This window comes from Callorhinus ursinus, unplaced genomic scaffold, assembly GCF_003265705.2.
Source record: "Callorhinus ursinus isolate GAN/ISIS: 27379988/994484 unplaced genomic scaffold, GSC_fseal_2.0 scaffold4, whole genome shotgun sequence".
Taxonomy (NCBI): Eukaryota; Metazoa; Chordata; class Mammalia; order Carnivora; family Otariidae; genus Callorhinus; species Callorhinus ursinus.
In genome coordinates this window covers 6,833,520-6,853,038 of record NW_027397066.1, presented here as the reverse complement: position 1 = coordinate 6,853,038, position 19,519 = coordinate 6,833,520, and the positions used below count along the sequence as shown (strand labels likewise).

Genomic DNA, 19,519 nt, shown 5'->3' with positions numbered 1-19,519 from the left:
TCTCCAGTGGCTTCCTGCAGAGCCTTAGTTCGTTCCTGGCGAGTGATGACCAGCTTGCAGCGAGCGCCTACAGCGCACCCAGTGCTAGTCTAAGACTTCACACGTGCTAACTCATGTCACCTTCGCATCAGTCCCCCCAGAAGTGGCCCTGTCCTTCCCCCTCTGGTTGGTGCAGTTGTAGGTGTAAGGGATTTGTACCCTTGGAACCCCGTGCAGCCTCCTCCTCCCTCAGCTCTGCGGCCCAAGCGGGAGGACAGAAGCTGGCCTCACAGAGCAGCCGGAGGGTCTGTGTTAAGTGCTAAAGAGGCCTGGGGGCCCTGGGAACCCCCCAGAGCTTGCCTGCTGGGAGGACCTCCCCCCAGGCCCAGTCTGGGCTGAGGAGTTAGTGTAAAATCCTCCATCTTCATGCTGATTTGGGAATTCGGTGCTCTTTTGGGAAGGGCTGTGTCGGGGTTGGTCTCAGATCTTGGTGACGGGATCCTGCGGGGAAGGGAGGGGTGTGCTTCTCCCTCCCGCGAAGTCACTTGATGACTAATCCCCAAGGAGAGGCGTGGCTTCACGTTCTGTCTGTAGTACCACTTCGCCTTCCAGCACCCACCTGCGAGCCTCCCACAGGGCTCCTGCTCTCACCTCACTCGTCTGGGCTGTGGCATGTGCGTCGCCGTAGATGTGGGGGGTGCAGGCGAGGAGCTGGAGGGAAGCCCAGGCGGGGGCCGTGTGCAAGTCACGGCGTGCACCAGCTGCACACAGCTCTGCTCCTTGTTAGCGCAGTCACTGCGTGGGAGAGGCGGCTGTCACTAGTCTTGTCACATTTTGCAAACGAAGAACTTGAGTCCCGAGCGTTCAGAAGGCTGCGGGAGGCTCGTACGCCATTTAGATCCCCCTGCGAGGAGACTAGAATCATAGAACCAGACTGCTGCCTGATGCCTTGGGACGTGCCTCCGTGTGTCTCGGCTTTCTCGTGCCCACAGAGGGTTTGTCATCCAGGGGATGGCTGGTGCACTGCAGGGACCCAGTCATGGGCCTCACAGAGGCCGCAGGCTCTGATGCACCGGTGGCACATTTTGCTCACTTGAAATGAGGCCTTGGGCAACTGCAGCAAGCCTGTGAGCCCCTGGGCCGTGCTGCATGGGTGTGCCTTGTGCCCACACGGCCTGGGCCCAGGGCTGAACATGGCTCTCGCCACCCTTTGTGTCCACAGATGTATCTGGAAAGCTGAGGATCTGGGATACCACGCAGAAGGAGCACCTCTTAAAGTATGAGTATCAGCCTTTCGCTGGGAAGATCAAGGACATTGCTTGGACAGAAGACAGCAAGAGGATCGCAGTGGTCGGAGAAGGAAGGGAGAAGTGAGTCTCTGGCCTCGGCCCCTCCCTGCCCGTGTGTCTTGGCTCTGCTTTCTTTTGTGGGTGCCCCTGCTGGGAGGGGAGCGGGGACCTCTGGGCCAGCTTGGACTAGTGTGTGTTGAGGCCGCCTGGGGCCGGGCCTATTCTCTTTCTGTCTCTGACATCCCTGGCCCCTCACCTCCTGGAGTGCCAGCTATCATGCCCACACTCCAGGCAGCAGGGAAGGAGGGGAAAGGGAGCTCCGGGAGTATCACTGGGGTCCCTCCCAGCATATCACACAGCCACACCTGGCTGCAGGGGAGATGGGCACATCACCGAAGGTGGTTACCTTCCGAAGGAAGAGGGGACCGGTGGAGACGGCACTGGTGGCCCTCAGTGGCTGCTGCACCCGGGTCCAGTGACCAGCAGGGTCAGTGCCACAGTGCGGGGTTCCCCCCAGGGCACCACGCAGCTTCAGGGGCTTGGCGGGCACGCATCTCATTTCCCTTACTCAGAGGCTATTTTTAATGTGTGTTCTGGCAGGTGTTCTGCCATAGTTTTCCAGGTCATCCTATTGGTCTTAACCATTCAGTTTTCATTCGGACACAAAAAGTAACCCCCGCAGTGGCGTGTTCATCGGATGCCAGCTGAGAGCAAGGCATCCTCTCCTTTCTAGTAGGGGATGGTAGCTGCTAAATACCTTGGTCCAGTACAACTGTTAGGAAACTGGTAAGCCACAGAGCTGTTCTCCCGGCAGGTGGGAGACTTGTTGGCCCTGGACCATACAGATGCAGACATCCACCCCTTCCCAAAGGCCCTTGTTCTCAGATTCTTTGACAAACACGGCACAGAGCCGAAACCACGGTGCCTCGTGTTTGCTCCTTTAGCGAGTGTGCATGAAGCGTGGCCGTGAGCACCCCTCCCCCCCAACCCTGCCCCACTCTGAGCTGCCCACATCTCATTGACCATCCCGAGGGTTGATTGTTTTCTTCCTGTGACTCCTCTCTTCGGGTAAAGGTTTGGAGCCGTCTTCCTGTGGGACAGTGGCTCTTCCGTGGGCGAGATCACGGGACACAACAAAGTCATCAACAGCGTGGACATCAAGCAGAGCAGACCGTACCGGCTGGCCACGGGCAGTGACGATAACTGTGCCGCGTTCTTTGAGGGGCCACCGTTCAAGTTCAAGTTTACAATTGGCGTAAGCGGACGTGCCCTTGGGGGGTGGTTTGCATGTGAAATCAGCAGTCTAGACCCGCAGGGTTGCAGGCACGTGTCATTTATGCTGTGATGTGTAGACGGGTTTGCGGGGGAACGTGACGTGATGGTGGGACAGCACGCTAACCCTCTGGCCGGTGGGGCCACCTCCAACAAGGAGGGACCCACCCTGGGAGACGTGTGTGTTTCTGGGGTTGCAGGGAGGACACATTTCTGATGCCCTGTGACCAGGTGAGTGTCCTGGCTTAAAGGAGCTTTGTTAGAAAGGGGTAGCCCAAGCTTGGCTCTGGTTCTGCCCGCTTGAGACCTGCTCAGCCAGCCAGGTGGTAGAGGTGGTGAGCTTCCGGGGACACACGGGTTCGTCTCCTCCAGATGATGAGGGCAGGGTCACAGCTTGAATGGGACACGGGATGAGGAGAATTAGATGCTTTGCTTGTAGAAGACACATGTCTTAATGCCTTAGCAGAGTGTCCCAGCTCTGCCCCTGCTCCCTGGTTGGGACAAGGGTCTGAACCTAAGCCTTATTTTTCTCATCTACAAGGTGGGTATGGGGGCATCAGTATAGTGCATTTTAACCATGAACTTCACGGCTGCCCACGGGTCCAGAGCAGTTCCCTGTCCTACCTCATCAAGGATGAAATGAGAGAATGTCCTTAAAGTGGCTCTGTGGGGACTGCTGTTGACTTCGATGACTGCACACAGTGATTCATAAACTGCGGGCAGGGTATGGCCAGAAAGGATGATGCCACTTCCTCGGCAGGTTCCCCACAGGGTGGCACTCGGGTGGTGGGCAGAATCTCCAGTGCAGATCTTGGCTCGGGTACAGAGGGACTCCTACACTGCCAGTGGTGAAACAGTCTCCGTTCCATCCCCAGGACCCCTGAGCAGGGCCAGGCGGCTGCGTAGGAAGTCCAGCAAGGCTCTCTGCCCCGCGGGGTGTGCAGCTCAGAGATCCCTTTGCAGCAGTTCCTGTGGCCGTCTCCTGCTCCTGAACCGTCTCCGGTTCTTGCTGCCCGGTTGGTAGGTGGTGGGGGCTTTGTCGGAGGCTGTTCAAGGTCAGTGTTTACTAAGTGCAGGTAGAGGTACCATGAGCTGCGTCAGATAACTGAGCATCCTGCCTTGCACCCAGGAGAGGAAGAGAGGGAGATAAGAGGTTTCTGTGGCAACAGGAGGCTGTCCTTGCATGTCTCAGTGAAGCTGTCCCTGCTCCCAAGTCCCCCTCCACCCCCCACCCCCCCCACTGTTTGATGTCACTTGGCGTGATATGGGCTGTGGGCCGGTGAGGCACCTCTCCCTGCCCCAGGAGGGATCACGTCCTCTTTGCAGATGTAGACTACACCCAGCCCGGAGCAGCTCAGCGGTGAGTCAGCAGAGCCAGGTTTGAGCCCAGGCGGCTCGAGCCTGTGACCAGCACGCTGCCAGCCTTCTCCATGTGCTCACTTGGGGACTTGGCCAGAATAATCTTTCTCTTTCCGTTTTCTTTTCTAACGTGAGAACACAGCCCTCACCCCAAGGCCCCAGCCCAGGGCTGTCAGGTACAAACATTAGTCCAGCTGGTACCTGTGTCCAGGGTGGGCACACAGCTTGTCCTCAGGTCTGCCTGTGGAGCCTGTCACCCATGGGTCCTGCGTCAGGACCTGGCTGCACACCAGGAGTGGGGGATGCTGGGTGGTAGCCCAGAGCCGCAGCTGGCTGGCTCTGTGACCCTTGGATGGGCCAGTGGCGTGTCCGGGTCCCTTCGGGAGATGGGACGATGACGACTGTCCTCCGCTGGCCCCGTAGACCTGTGGGAGGACGAGAGATGCTGGCGGACGTCAGATCGGAGTGTCCACTAGGAGATCTTTGGGCTTCTGTTGGAGAAGGTTCTAACAGGCTCAGGTGGCCAGCGAATGAAGGGTGGGGAGAGCACTCAGGGCCCCACACCCACCCAGAATGTCCTGTCAAGTATTGACAGCTATGTAGATCAGTCTGACTTATGCACACATATCTGCCCTGGACCCTCAGAGCCCCAGAGTGCAGCTGGAGTGGGTGGCTGGCTGCCTGCCCATCCAGGCTCCAGCTTCTCGCTGTCTCCCTCTGCACCGTGGCTGAGGCTGGGGGACAGGCGGTGAGCATGTCAGGAGCACAGAGGGATTGAGCTCAAGTGGCTGCGATGAGAAAGACTGAGTTGTGCTCTCACTTTCAGTACGTGCTAGAATAAAAACGCAGGTGGTGCACGAACCCAAGGGGAGGTGAAAGCAGGGTTTCAGACAAGCCAGAGGGACCGAATGTACTCAGTCAGCTCTCCTGGCCACCCTGCTGGCCCGCAGGGGGCGTCCGGTCACTTTTCTCTTTGGTTCTTGAGCTTATTGGTTTTTTTTTTTTTTTTTTTTAAATATTTTTTTTTTTTTTTTGAGAGACAGAGAGAGAGACAGAGAGAGAGGGAACACAAGCAGGGGGAGTGGGAGAGGGAGAAGCAGGCTTCCCGCGGAGCAGGGAGCCCGATGCGGGGCTCGATCCCAGGACCCTGGGATCATGACCTGAGCCGAAGGCAGACGCTTAACCGACTGAGCCACCCAGGCGCCCCTGAGCTTATTGGTTTAAACTGGCTGCTCATGGTGTGCAGAGTGAGCATAGACTCCTGGATCCTCCGGAGCTAAGTTAGGATCAGCTTCAGCCAGGCTCTGCTGGGCCCTCGGGCTGTCAGTTCAGCATTTGTTTTCCTTTGCTTGAACCTGCTGTGGGCTCCAGAGGCTGCAGGAAGATGGGGTGGAGGAACCTTGACTGGAATAGGCCCCGGCCCCCCTCATTTCAGATGCCATGGGCCACCTGGGCAGGTGACTTCCCCAGGATCGTAGGAGGCCGGGTGTGGGGTGGAGGCTTGTGGCATCACTGTCTCTGCTTCTGGCACTGGCATTCTGTGGACAAAGGTTGAGATTCCCTTGGAGGATCCAAGAAAGAAGGGGCAGGTGGGCCCTTAACCTACTCCAGCCTCTGCAGCAGGAATTTCTTCCTTCGGAGCACGTCCCTGCGACCGAGGCATTGTTTGCTTGCCTGCCTTGTCTGTGCACCTTGCCCGTGGGTGTGTTGGGCAGGTTTCAGCGCCCTTCTGGCCTTGGGCTTCCTTTTCTGCCGGGGACAACCATGGACGCCCCTTCTGAGAACACTGTGTCCACAGCCTGTCCCACAGCCACGTGTTGCGGGCGATAGGATAGTTTGTCTAATTCAGCGGTTGCTTAGGCGGCACTCATGTGGCCCGGGCCGGCTTGTCCAGGCTGTGGCCGTGTGATCTGGAAGTGGGAACATCCTGCCTGAGCTTCTGAGCGTGCACGGCGCCCAACTGTGGCAGAGGGGACACCTGGTCTCCTCTCCAGCCGGGCGTGCTGTGCAGCGTGGTCGGCCGCTCCTGGGCTTTCCCCTGCCACCTGTGTGGTCTCGCCCATCACGGGCGGCGCTGAGCGGGGGGTGTCCCGCTTCCTTCTACGCAGCGGAGGGGGGTTGGGCTAGAAACCTGTCTTGGCTGTTACTAGAAGCATTGCCTTTCTAGGCAGGTAAGTAAAACTGGAGCTCTGCTCTGCAGGCTTTTCTGGTGGTGTTTTCCTTGTTCCCTGACTCACAGCAGGGCAGAAAGTAGCAGTGTCGGTCCTTCGGCGTGTATCTGGGGCCTGCGTTGTTCCGGCCCAGGCTGGGCCCACAGAATGCCCTGCCTCGTCCTTAGCCGTTCCTCCTCCCGCCCTTGTACCTGCCGGTCTGGCTTTTCAGAGAGCTGTGGGTGTATCGGTGCTGGTCATGCTGGGGGTCAGCGGGGCAGGTCTCCTTCCCCCCATTTCCTTCCTGGTCTACTCCTGCCCCACTGTGACTGACGGCAGGGTGAGTGGCCTGGCCAGGGCAGCAGGAGCCGGGGCCCTTCTGTGTCTCTCAGCCACATTGAAGCAGGCGCAGGAGTGGAGGGGGCAGCGGGCTGAAGGAGCGAGGCAGGGTTTCAGGGGAGGACAGAAGCCCATTTTCAGAGCACCAGCTGTGGAGGTGTGTGCCATGCTCGGGGAGGACGAGGAGGTGGGCACAGGCATCCGAGCCAGTTCTCCCTCCATGAGCTCGGGATGGGCAGCAGGACAGGTGGGCGGGGCATTTCAGTGTGAGGGTTAGGAGCAGTTGTATGTTCAGAGGACAGCTGGGGCCAGTGAAACCAGGGAGGGCTCCTAGAGGGGACACCTGAGCGGACCAGCTCGTCTGCCTGTGCTCGCTGGAGCCAGGCCACAGAGCCCTGTGGTGCTCTGAGCCTATCAGTGACGGGGCCTCAGGTACATTACTTATTACCTAATGGCTTCATGGCTCTGTTCTCAGTGTCCAGAGGGGGTGATGGTGGGGGAGAGATAGTGACAGTGGGGGGTTCTCGGGGAGGATCGCTGACACAGTCCCCGCCAGAGCTGCGGTGAGTGTCGGCTGTGACTGATGGGCTGACGGCGGTAGACCGGACACCAAGGGCTTTCCACATCAGGGAATGGCCTGAGTGAGCTAGGCCCGCAGGATGGTGCTGTGACTCCTCCAGGGAGCGTGGGGAGGGCCAGGGGCTGGGAGCCCCAGCTCAGTAGGTGGCCGCTGGGTTGGACAGCCGGAAGAAGCCCGTCAGGTGTCTGAACCCTTCCCATCCCGCCCTCCCCCCCACACCGTGATGATTCCTCAGAGACCCGTTCCTTTGTACTCAGGCCTCACCTCCCTGTGGAACAGGCTATTTTTAGCCCTAACTTTTTTGGTTAATGAGCTGTTCACTGCTGTTTCCCTTTAAGTGGGCTATTTCAGGAGCAGACATCAGTTTCCTACTCATTTGGACTCTTGGCTCAAGCTGCAGGAAAAGCTGACAGGGAGGAGTTTTTAAAGCCAAAGGTCTTGAGTTTACACGATGCCTGGTCCTCTGGGGACATCTGCTCTTTCTGGCTCTCATTAAACCCAGGCTTTCCCACAAGCCTGCCTTGTTCCAGGGCCTGGGGAGGGCCATGCGGCATTCCATCCAGGAGGAGGGCCACGAGCCCATCATGGGTGACATCCCCTGTAATATCGAGGATACTGAGTGCTGGGTGGAGTCGGATCCGGAGAGACGGGGGCCGGTGGTCAGGGGAGAAGGCCTTTCTGAGGAGAGGTAGCGGCCTCATAATGGGAACGCTCTGGCCGCTGGGTGGACGTGGGCAGGTGTGGGGCTTGGGTGTCTGGTGCCACCCTTCAGGAAGGCATCCTGACTTCCCTGAGCTGGGCTTGGGATACGGGGACGTTCCTGTTCTCTCTTGAGTGGTGGCCGACCATCTAACTCCTGGCATATTCCTTATGCCCAGTAAAGGGGGATCAGCATCCCACTGTAGTGACTTCTTTAGCCCAGGGTCTGCTCCATTTGTTGTGCGCTCTTTCAGCACCCCAGTCAGTTCTTGGGGAGCCTGGCTGGCACCACGGTGGCATTTGGCCTCGGGAGTTAAGGATCTGACCTGGGTGGCTCCCCACCAGCAGGTGCCCGGCCTGCCCAGGCCCCAGAGCTAGTGCAGCTAACCCCAGTGTTCTGGAAGAGAAACCGGAGACCCAGGTTCCCTCTGGGCCTGCTTGTCTCCTGGGAGGTGCCTGGAAGCTCCCCAGGGCTCTCGCAGTGGTGAGGTAGTGGGTGACAGGTGACCGTGGTGGAGGCAGAAGCACTCTGGAGGGCTTGAGAGATCGCAATTTGGGAAGCAGATTCCTTCCACCGTGGTTCAGATTGGCGGATTGTGCCTGCTCTAAAACATGGGGGCCAGACCTTGGAGCATGGAAGGTCAGCCCTCACACAGATAAGCACACACAAGAAACTCCGGTCCGTGGCCTTGGTGTCACCCTGCAGACCTGGCCTGGTTGAGGCTGGGCCCCGGGAGCCAGGTGGGTGGCATGTTAGTAATGGAACTGCCTCCCAGCGGTCCCAAAACCAGAGCCAAGTTCAGGCTGAAGCCGTGACCCATCGCACCTCTGCCACGGACACTGATGATGATGCCCCAGAGGTCAGGCTCTTGAGTCAGAGCAAAGTTGCAGCCCCACAACGGTGCTTGCCAAAAAGAGGCAGAAGGGAAAGCCGGCTTGTGTGGATCCCCAGTGTCACTGGGCTCAGAGTGCTCAGGCTTTCCTGTCCTCACCCCTGTGGGGGAATCCCTCTGAGCGAGATGAAGGGCTGGCTGCTTCTGGCCTTGTCAGCTGAGCAAAGTGGTGTGATTGCTAAAGAGCAGCATGCGGGGCTGGCTTTGTGCTCCAGCTCTGGACCGAATCGCCCGGGGCCCGAGGTGCCTGGCCTGGAACAGTCCGCAGGCAGAGATCACGGTCTCATGTCTCCAAGACGAGAGCTGCCTACACCAGGGAAACCCCAACTGAGGGGCGACTGTTCTGCTCAGCCTCCCAGTTGGACTTCGCAGACACATGGGTTCCTCCGATCCCGGCTCTGTGGCTGCCCTCCTCGGGATGCTGGCCCCAGTTTTCTTCCTGGCCTGAGTTTCTTCGCAGTGCAGTGAGCACAGTGTCCTTGAAGGGTTATTATGCCAGGAGCATTACAGATGATGGTGTTCCCGTGTGCTCGTTCCCTGCGGCTGCCACAGCAAAGGACTACAAACCAGGGCCTTCAACAGGGATTTGTTCTTGTTTCTGGAAGCCAGAGCCTGAGATCCAGGTGTCAGCAGGCTTGTGTTCCCCCGACTCCTTCCAGATCCTGTCCCCTGGCATTCTTTGGCTCGAGGAGCGTCCTCCCAGGCTGCCTCCATCTTCACGTGCTCTTCCCTCCCTGTCTGTGTCTGTCCTGATCTCCCTCATTGGAGCGTTAGGTCTGCCCTAAGGACTTCATCGTACCTTGACTGCATCCACACAGACCCTCTTCTCTTTCCTAAGGAGGTTTCTGTTCACAGGTGGCATGATTTCAGCACGATTCAGCCCCTCACGTCACACAGACGCGTGCAGAGCCTTCACAGAAGCAGCTCCTGACTTAAGTTGACTCAGTGCTTGGCCTTGGAGGGCGCTGTGGGGGCAGGTGATGGGTGCGGGTTTTCCTGAAGGTTAGGTGTTTATACCCCAGAAGCCCTTAACCCTTCCTACCTTGAGGAGAGTTAATAGTATTAAGTTCACTCGAGGGGTGCTTCTCACAGGTAGGTGAGGGTGTGTGGGGTGTTAGAGGATGTTTTCTTATGCAAACCCTTGATGGAGGAAAGAATGAATCTTTAGGAAAGGGAATCATCCCTGGAGGTCATCTGGAGTCTTACTCCCTGGAAGTGCAAGACCACTGTCTAATTTCTTTAAAACCTCCCTTAACTCAGCTCCATCTTGATCCCACTGAGCACCTGCTGTATGCTGGGCCCTGGAGACTTGGGAAAGAGGCCTAGGGCTCTGGGCTTGAGCTACCGCTGGGGCCCTGGGGGAAGAGAGCTGGCTTTGTCTGGGCTCTGCTCTGTGGGATGAGGGAAGCTCAGGCATCCGACCAAGCATGGGAATGGGAGGCCTAGCAGGGGACGGCCTTCCGGGCACAGATGGGCCTGGGCCAAGGCAGGCAGGCTGACACAGACCTCCCAGTGAGTCAGGAGCTGCTTCGGGCTTGTTTTTATTTAAGCTCTGAGGTCTTCCTGTGGACTGACAGTTCCCATTGGCAGCCGGAGTAGATGTTTGAAGCAGATTGCATTTTTTGTAAAGAACTTTCCGGAGTCTCCTGTCATCAGGTGCATTACTGTGCTCGTTCCTGCAGGACCACGGCCGCTTTGTCAACTGTGTGCGATTCTCTCCTGATGGGAACAGATTTGCCACGGCCAGCGCAGATGGTCAGGTGAGGGCTGGGGCCCCGGGGCGGTGGGGGCTCACCTGACCGCCTCCCAGCTCTTCAGGGCAGGCCAGCCTCCCAAAGCCAGTCTTCCCAGGAGGAACTCGGACTCTCCCTCCATCCCATTCCTGGGAGGCGCTCGGTTCCCGGGCTGTGTCATCACAGCTTGGTGTCCCCCTTTCCATCTCTCTCCTTTTAAATGGAGCTGGAAACTCCGCCTGTTAGCACATTTTTCAGATTCCTTTTTTAAGAGTCACAGTAGCAAACTCGACGGTAGAGCAGGGACGAGGAAGAGCTCATTTTGCATGCCAGCTGGTGAGCGCATCCTCCCACCTGTGACCCACATGTGTGTTATTCCTTGAAAGATTTACATCTATGATGGAAAGACGGGAGAGAAAGTGTGTGCCCTGGGAGGAGGCAAGGCTCATGACGGAGGCGTTTACGCTGTGAGTACGGATCCGCGTTGTATGAGCGTGTCAGCGACTGGTGGGGCCCTGTCTGTGTGTGCAGTCGTCCGATACAGCTTGGAGTCGGAAGCGTGAAGTGTGAGGGGGCTGAAGTAGGGGCGGCGGTGGAGAGCTTCAGGGTCACACACAAGGGGTGTCGTGGCCTGGAGAAGCCAGTGGCCAGAGCAGGGGCCTGGACACCGGTCCCACCAGGTCCCCCACCCCCGCCATGGCTTCTCCCTGCTCAGAAATGGGGGCTGTGGGCAGGCTGCTTCCTGAGGCCCCTTCCCGTTCTGTGCTTGCTGACACGTGGCCCGCTGTTTCCTTTGAGTAGATCAGTTGGAGCCCTGATAGCACCCATTTGCTTTCTGCTTCTGGAGACAAAACCTCGAAGATTTGGGACGTCAATGTGAACTCTGTCGTCAGTACGTTTACAATGGGCTCCACCGTTCTGGACCAGCAGCTGGGCTGCTTGTGGCAGAAGGACCACCTCCTCAGCATCTCCTTGTCTGGGTACATCAATTACCTAGACAAAAACAACCCCAGCAAGCCCCTGCGGGTCATCAAGGTAAGGCTGTACCGGCATTGGCTCTGTCCAAAGGGGTTGGCAGAGGTGTGCGCCCAGCGAGGAAAAGGGAGAACCTGCGTGAGGCCCAGGGGGAAGCAGCCCTGGGGGTTTGGGCAATGACAGGATGCTAGTTGCTTTGGGATGTGTGTTTAGCAGAAGTGGGAGGCTGGTGCCGAGTTCCCCTTGAGCTTCTAGAAGTACCAGGGGCTCAGGGCCTTGGGGCTGTGGACAGTGACCCTCCCCCTGCTGTCAGGGTCCCCGTGCCCTGGGGAGAATAGCCTCCCTCCGTTAGGAGCTGACGGCTGGAGCACACGGGGCCCCAAGAGCATCACCACAGACATGGAGGACCAGCAGAGAGCCTGAAGGACGACCAGGAGGCCTTGGGACTGGACCTGGGCATTATGTAGCATTCGAACATGGGATGGAGTTCGAGGAGGCCTTGAGTTTTATGTGCTTTGAGCAGGGACAGCACATGGGAGGGAATGAGTTCGGAGAAACAGGTGGACCCTGAGGTACAGATGCCTCGAGTGCTCGGCTGGGAGTTTGTGCAGCAGTGAGCGATGGGAGATGCTGGGACCCCTCCCCAGCTTCCGTCCCTGTCACCTGGAGGGCTTCCTCAGGGCAGCTGATGCCAAGTCTGCCCTGGGTGCCCCTTTTTTGAGGGGGGTGGGGGGCATGCCTTCTCCCTGTCAGGAGACGAGCAGCCAGGTGAGGACCTAGGCGCTCCCTGAGGACAGGGCCGGCTGGTGCCACTCCCTGCAGACCCTGTTTCTGCCCAGGAGTTGATGGAGGCATTGCCTAGGTGGGAGCCGCTGTGTCCCATTCAGGAGGGGATGTGGCTTGTGGGGGAGGACCAATCTGGTATAACAGCAGCATCTGTCCTCACTGCTGGCCCCACACCTTCTGCTCTCATGACGCTTCCCCCCCGCTTGGCCCCAAGGACGGGGCGTTGGGACCTCTTCCGTGATGGGCTCCCAGCCTGGCGTGGTGCATATGTCATGCGGGTGTATATGGCCTGGCACAGAGCCAGGGGCCATCGCAGGACACAGTCACTTTGCTGGGCTTCCAGTTGTGATGGGGAGAATTCCTTGAGAGATTCAGGCGTTGGTGTCAGCCCACCTGGGCCCAGAAGAGCAGTTTCCCACGGGCCATTGAAAGCACAGGAGCTACAGGCTGGGCTTCTGTTGCACCCAGGCCAGCTCGGGGAATTCTGTGGGCTTTTGCAGTTAGCAGAAAAGAAACTCCTGTTCCCACTCCCGCCACAGCATGTGTGCGTGAATCCCAGGGGGTACTTGGTGCTGATCTCGCGCTGCAGAGGTGTCTGAGCCACACGTGGGAGCCTAGGAGAAGGCCAGAGTTAGACTAGTAGTTCTCAGCCCTACTGCACGTTGAGACTGAGAAGGGGCTGGATTCCCTGGAGAACCTGAAGGGGGACCGGGAGGCCTTGGAACTGGACTTGCCCCAGAGGGATTTGGTCAGAACCTCTAGGGGTGGCTCTCCCTGTTGGTACCTCTCTAAAACACACCCAGGGATTCTGATGTGTAGCTGGAGCAGTGGTTATAAGCTAGAAGGTCCATCAGACTCATCTGAGAGGCAACTTGTTCAAACACGGCAGCTGGGTTCGTCTGGGGACATCTGTGGGGCACATGCAAGCTCAGGTTCCTCACAAGTCCCCGGGTGAGGCTGTGGCCCCAGGCAGGGCACATGCATGGTGTCCCCAGGCATCTCCCCGGGTGCAGGTCCTGAGTCCTCAGGATGCACAGATGGGATGCCCAGTGGGGCCGACCTGGTCTGAGGACCACGCCTTAAGTATTATCAGGGCTGAGGGACTCTGTCCTAGAAGGAGACGGGAGGTCGAAAGGACCCAGTGTGTTCCCTGAGAACTGTGAACCTTCCTCAGAAGCTTCTTGCCACGGTGTGGCAACAAGTGGAACCCCGCAGGACGCTTGGGAAGCTCCTGGGGCAAGGCCTGTGCAGAATTGTGCCACCTGGCCGCAGAGCATTGCTGGGAGAGACCAGACAGAGACCCGCCCACCCCAGGCCCCCCCCGGAGCAGTTACAGCGAGGTTACGTGTCCCCCTAGTAGTGGGGGGCCGGCTGCAGAGGAGTCAGAGAGGTTTTGGGGGTCAGGGCCCTCCGGCAGCTTGGGTGGGGAGCAGCGTGTTGGGAGAGAAGAAACCTCACCAGCCAGGAGTCGAAGCTAGAGTTGTATGTTCCGGTTCTGGGGAGAGAACAGACTATCAGCAGCACCCCGGGACTGTCTGGGTCTGTCTCTGGGTGGCCGGGAGGTCTCCCTGGGTCCTTGTAGGGCCCGGATGTCCCCCCACCTGCCTCTGTGAGTGAGCATTAGGCCCTTCTGCGACTGCTCCTGCTAACTGCTGCTCCCGCTCCACAGAGGCTCAGCTCGGGGTTGGGGTTCCCTCTCATCTGCCGGGCGGGAGCAGCCTTTCCCCCGTTCAGGGGCATTGCCAGGGTCAGTTGCACGGACCATGCCCTTGGCTCCTGGGGTTTTATTAGATCCCATCCTTGGCCGGGGTTGAGGTTGGGTCCCAGGAGGGGAGGGCTGCATGATGAGGTTTTGCCAGATGGCCAGTCAGCTGGGGAAAAGCTGGCCACGGCTCATGGAAGGGGGTTTCGGGCACGCGGGGCGGGGGGGCTGCAGGGTGTCGGCACGGAGGTCTGCCACAGTGTGAAGGGCCTTCTGCCTCATCCCCCAGGGGCACAGTCAGCGGAGGGCGGTTGGCAGGTTGCAGACACAGGATGGCATGTTCTCAGCTCACCCTGCCCCGTCCATGTCCTCCGCAGGGTCACAGCAAATCCATCCAGTGTCTGACGGTGCATAAAAATGGCGGCAAGTCCTACATCTACTCCGGGAGCCACGACGGACACATTAATATCCTTTGACTAAGAGAGCTGGCTCCGGGGCCACTGACTGACAGGAGAGGTGGGAGTGTTCTGTCCCCTTGGAGCCAAAGGCCAGGCCAGCCAGGTGGCGGCAGCGGGGCTCCGAGCAGCAGGCCGTGTCCGTGCTGGGGGCCCCTGGCTCCGTGCTGCAACCTTGACCCGATGGGTCACCTCTCTGTGTAGCTGTAAGTGGCTCTTCAGCTCTGAGTCGAGCTGCTGCTCCCGCTTGGGCCGCTAGTGCGGCCCGATCCCTCTCACAAGCCGTGAGTCAGGAATCTTAGGATTAAGTAGGACCTAGAACCTGTCAGTATTATTCGTCTTGTTTTAAAAGTGGAGAACAGAAGCTGAGAACGCTCACGTGCCTTCCCCAAAGTCACACCGCTTGTCAGCGGCCCCTGGGACTGGAACCGCAATCTGCCTTCTGAGGTTCTTTGCGGTCCCGTGAGACTTTCCCTGGAGGCATGTGAAGCAGCCTTTACAGTCCCCGCTCTGTGTTTGTGGCCTGGGGCTCCCCCCTTCTCCCAGGACTGTTGTCTGTGTGGTGCTGGGGTGCAGGCTCACGCATCCCTGCAGGGCTTTGCAGTTTTCACAAGAGCGCTCCAGCTAGGGAGGCCTCCCCACAGCCCTGGGGTAGGAGGGCAGATATGTCATCCTCTGCCCCATTAAATGTCAGGAGGATAGTGTATGGTCGGGGCTGCATGATAATAGGGGCAGAGAAGGCTCTAGAATCTGCCCCTTCTGGAGTGGCGTGCCGGTCTGCAGTCATGTTGTCTTCAGCTGCCTTGGTGTGAACTCTGACGCTCAGATAGCTATGTTTCCTTGGGTATCAGGCACCGGGGTCTCCCATCACAAGAGCATTTCGGCCGTGCAGCATACCCGTGGCGCTCTAGAGTCAATAATAATCTTCGTTTGAAATGAGATTTTCAGGTGTTTGTGTGAAGGAAAAGCCTCCTCACTTAAAGCACTCCTCCCCGCTGAGCACCTCCACCTCACAGTGTGTAAACCAGCCCAGCCAGGGTGGGTCAGCCCCGGCGGCACCTGTCTGGCCACCCTCTGAGCGGGGAGGCACAGCCAGCCTCCTGCCGGTGGTCACGGGCTTGACGGCTCGCTGCAGGACACAGAGGGCGACGCGGGCTTGGTGGCGCGGCGCTGCAGTGAAGAGCTGTTCCCTCGCTGCAGGAGCTCGCCGCCGCCGCCGGGGCTCCATGTGCACCGCTAGCCAGCGGGGACCCGCACACTCCCGTGCCGGCTGCTGCAGGGGGTCCGGCCGGACTGCTCATCGTCGGCGTGACCTCTGGCCCACTGACTGTCACCAGAACGTGCTGGAATTCGGACTTAGACTTGCCCTAGACGTCCCCTCGGGCCCCGTGCTCCCCATCCCACATACGCTGCCCTGAAGGAGGGACGGCCAGGCCTCCCCGGTGGGGCCTGCGCTGTGTCCTGGAGGCGGCTTTTCCTTAACCGCCGCCCCACATTACTGGGATTCAGAGACGGGGGAGAATGACTCCTTCGCCGGGAAGGGCCACACGAACCAGGTGTCCAGGATGACGGTGGACGAGTCCGGGCAGCTGGTGAGCTGCAGCATGGACGACACGGTGCGGTACACGAACCTCACGCTGAGGGACTACAGGTGAGGGCTGCCGGGGGCCCGGGTCCACAATGCACCCCGGAAGAGGGACCCTCTGCCCACGCTGCTTCCGGCTCTCGATGGCACTTTGCTCTTCTTGCTTCTCCCCCCGACTACTCCTCCTGTGCCAGGCTCTCGGCCGGGGGCCGGGTGAGAGTCCGGGTGGCTCACGTGGACAGTGAGCTGTGTGGACTCTGCCTGGGAAGCCAGGCACAACATCTCAGCCCAGATGCCCTCCCAGACCTCACACTTGGCCCGGTCACGGGGTTTTCCTTTGTTTACTGTTTTCAAGAAGTTTTTGTGTGTGTGCAAGATTTTCCAGGGCGTGTTTTCACGGCATTAGCCAAAAACGAAGACCTGATTTTCATCTGTGAAAGTATCCGATTCTTCAGAAGAGTCACCCTGCTGAGCAGAGTGGCTGTGACCATGGGAGTGGGAGGTGGGCTTGGTTCCGTCTGTACCCAGGGATCGCCAGGGTCTGTGGCCCATGGATGCAGGACGAGAGCAGGATGGGGTGCCCCAGGGCGGTCCATGGGCAGTCCTCAGGTCACAGAGACAGGAGCCCCCCGCCCCCAGCCCCTGCGTGATTTCCAATCTCTTTCCCTGGAGCCAGGGGCCCTTTCTCACGTCCCAGGTTTTAGCTCATGGCTCGTCCGTGTGGATGGACTAGCATTTCTGCTTCCTGCCCCTGGGACTGCTATGGGTGTGCGGTGAGTGTGTGCTTAACCCGCACGCCGAGCCCCCGTGAGGTGGACATAACGTTTTCCCTTGTCTGCACCAGTGGGCAGGGAGTTGTGAAGATGGACGTCCAGCCCAAGTGCGTGGCTGTGGGCCCCGGAGGCTACGCTGTGGTCGTGTGCATTGGGCAGGTACGGTCTGCTTCGGTGTGGCGGGGAGGATGGGCAGGGCGGCAGAGCGGGACTGGCGGGCCATGGCATTTGACCTCCGACCTCCCCTGGCCTCCCGTGCAGCGGGAGCTCTGATACGTGTCTGTCCGAGCCCCGTATGCACATGTGTTGGCTCCGTCGGCAGGCCTCCCTGGTAGCACAGGGTCCTCCCCATTCTGTAGGCACAGGGTCATAAGTTTCTTGCCCAGGGTCTGCAGCTGCCAGAGGGCACGGCTGTCAGGCATCAGCCTCCCCGTGTGCCCATCAGCCCAGGGGGCCTGCCCGGGGTACAGCCCTGAGGCCTGGAGCTGTGTGATCCGCGCATGCTCCTCACCGTCTGTGAGCTCTGCTTTCCTCCTCCCTGGCAGCTCATGGGGGCTTGTGAGGCTCCTTGCAGCGTTGCACCTTCCTTTCCTAAGCGGGGCCGAGGCGTGCAGTGATCTGGTGACTTCCCCAAGGCCGCACAATGGCCGGAGGCGCCAGGACCAGAATGGCATTTGGTATCCCAGCTCTGCGGCCTGGCTTCTCATTCAAGACAGGTCACCTATACACCTTTTCTTTTGGAATTTCTGGAACAAAGCGCCCTTGATCGAGACCCTGGCGTGACCCACTTCCTACAAGGCTTTGCTGTGGCGCAGGCGGTGTCAGCATACTGGGACATCCCGGCATGTAGATTAGGGAGGGCAGGTGTGCCTGCGCCCCCAACGGCAGGAGAGACAACCCTGGTAAAGGCAGCTGCCGTTCGGGGTCCCCCGCCCCTCCTCCATCCTGCTCACTTAAGTGCTTCGGGGAGAATGGTTTTCTGCGTGTCCTAGATAGCAGGAACTTCTTTCAGCAGCCTGGGTGGTCGGTGGGGGACAGGAGGAATGAACTGCGTGGAGAGCCATAGGGGGGGGGGGGGGGGGGGGGGCCTGAAAGGCAGCCTTCTAGGAGCACGGGTGGGCCTGGGCTGCGGCTCTGTGGGGTGCGCTCCGTGTCTCCAGGTCTCAGTTTCCTGTCAGTGGAGGGCAGTCCTGACAGGCCTTCCTCCGAGGCTCTTAGCGCGGCTAGCACAAAGGAGGGTCAGAGAGGGGCCATGGTGGTGCTGCGCGGGGGAGGGGTGGGGGAGTGCAGCATTGTTCTGTGATGTGCCACGCTGCTGCTCAGACTCCCTGCCCCACTTCAGGTAGGAGGCTTCCATAGAACTCCTCACTGCAGGTCATAGGGTCAGCAGAATGTGCTGGAAGGGAAACAGCTAGGTTCGAGTCTCACGTCTTGGGCAAGTTTCAGCAAATGCTTGTGCCCCTAGTCCTTACCGGTCAGATAGGTACATGCACTTCCTGAGTTGGGCAGATGGCAGGTGAGGGTTTCTTGGGCTGCGTTTTCAGTGGTAGGTCTCAGTGAGGGTGCGGCCACCTGTTCCCTGTCCTCTTCCCCCAGCCCCACCCCACGGGACGCCCAGAAGCAGAGGCCACTGCACAGTGGGGGCAGGGGCCGGCCCACCCTTCGTGGGGCAGCTGGTAGCTTGGGCAGGGGTGCCGTGGCCTGAAGCCAAAGCTGTCACAGATCGAGGCCATGCTGTCTGGGAGCAGTCCAGGAGCTAGAAGCAGGAGGGGTGGCAAGGGGCGCGGGGGGTCCTCGCGTACAGAGGGCCTCTTGTGAGCACCAGAGGGCGGAAGTTACCGCGCGGGAGCCAGGGGGCCCAGGCGCGAGCCCCAGCTCGGTTTTGGAAGTTGTAACTACCCCATTTTCTTGTCCGTGTAGGGGTGGGGGTAGTGATCTTGACGTCTCCAGGGGCGGGGTATGTGCAGCACTCTTAGCAAGGCCTGGGTCTCATGCTCAGCGGACCTTAGCTGCTACTTTTATTTGCCTTTATTAGGGACTTTATTTACCCTGAACGTCGGATTCCAGTTTTGTGATGTGTAGGCACCGGCGGGTTCTTCTACCCTGGGAAGCTGAGGCTCAAGACAGAGCTGTCCCCACACGCAGTAGGCAGCCGAGCCAGGACCAAACCCCGCAGGGCCCTCAGTAGGGCCTGGACGCCTGGGGACTCCGCCCTGCCCCCTCCCCTGAGTCGGAGGGCAGCGAGGTGCTGGCTGGGGCGGAGCCCGCACAGGGCCCGCTGCGCCACAGTCCAGCCGCCTTGCTGTGCGCCGTCTGTCCTGTCCTCCCCGCTGCCTGGGGCCGGTCGTGCTCTGCTGGGAGGTCATGCCCTGGTGGGAGGCCGTGCCCTGGTGGGAGGCCGTGCCCTGGTGGGAGGTCGTGCTCTGCTGGGAGGTCGTGCTCTGCTGGGAGGTCGTGCTCTGCTGGGAGGTCGTGCTCTGCTGGGAGGTCGTGCCCTGGTGGGAGGTCGTGCTCTGCTGGGAGGTCGTGCCCTGGTGGGAGGTCGTGCTCTGGTGGGAGGTCGTGCCCTGGTGGGAGGTCGTGCTCTGCTGGGAGGTCGTGCCCTGCTGGGAGGTCGTGCCCTGGTGGGAGGTCGTGCTCTGCTGGGAGGTCGTGCTCTGCTGGGAGGTCGTGCCCTGCTGGGAGGTCGTGCCCTGCTGGGAGGTCGTGCCCTGCTGGGAGGTCGTGCCCTGGTGGGAGGCCGTGCCCTGCTGGGAGGCCGTGCCCTGCTGGGAGGTCGTGCCCTGCTGGGAGGTCGTGCTCTGCTGGGAGGTCGTGCTCTGCTGGGAGGCCGTGCCCTGGTGGGAGGTCGTGCTCTGGTGGGAGGCCGTGCCCTGCTGGGAGGCCGTGCTCTGCTGGGAGGCCGTGCTCTGCTGGGAGGTCGTGCTCTGCTGGGAGGTCGTGCCCTGGT

The 19,519-nt window shown here is 59.8% G+C and overlaps 1 protein-coding gene across 2 annotated transcripts in view; it reads left to right on the top strand.

The window, feature by feature from the left end:
• WDR1 (WD repeat domain 1) overlaps window positions 1-19,519 on the top strand; it is a 43,534-nt gene that overhangs the window by 16,371 nt on the left and 7,644 nt on the right. Inside the window, exons 4-11 of one of the 2 annotated variants that reach the window (XM_073891423.1) lie at window positions 1,202-1,349; window positions 2,343-2,523; window positions 10,243-10,320; window positions 10,680-10,760; window positions 11,095-11,328; window positions 14,134-14,223; window positions 15,708-15,862; window positions 16,641-16,728. In XM_073891423.1, the coding sequence (XP_073747524.1) occupies window positions 1,202-1,349; window positions 2,343-2,523; window positions 10,243-10,320; window positions 10,680-10,760; window positions 11,095-11,328; window positions 14,134-14,223; window positions 15,708-15,862; window positions 16,641-16,728 (1,055 nt within the window). Of the gene's footprint in view, window positions 1-1,201; window positions 1,350-2,342; window positions 2,524-10,242; window positions 10,321-10,679; window positions 10,761-11,094; window positions 11,329-14,133; window positions 14,227-15,707; window positions 15,863-16,640; window positions 16,729-19,519 lie in introns of both variants that reach the window. The other variant, XM_073891422.1, reaches the window with a different exon arrangement.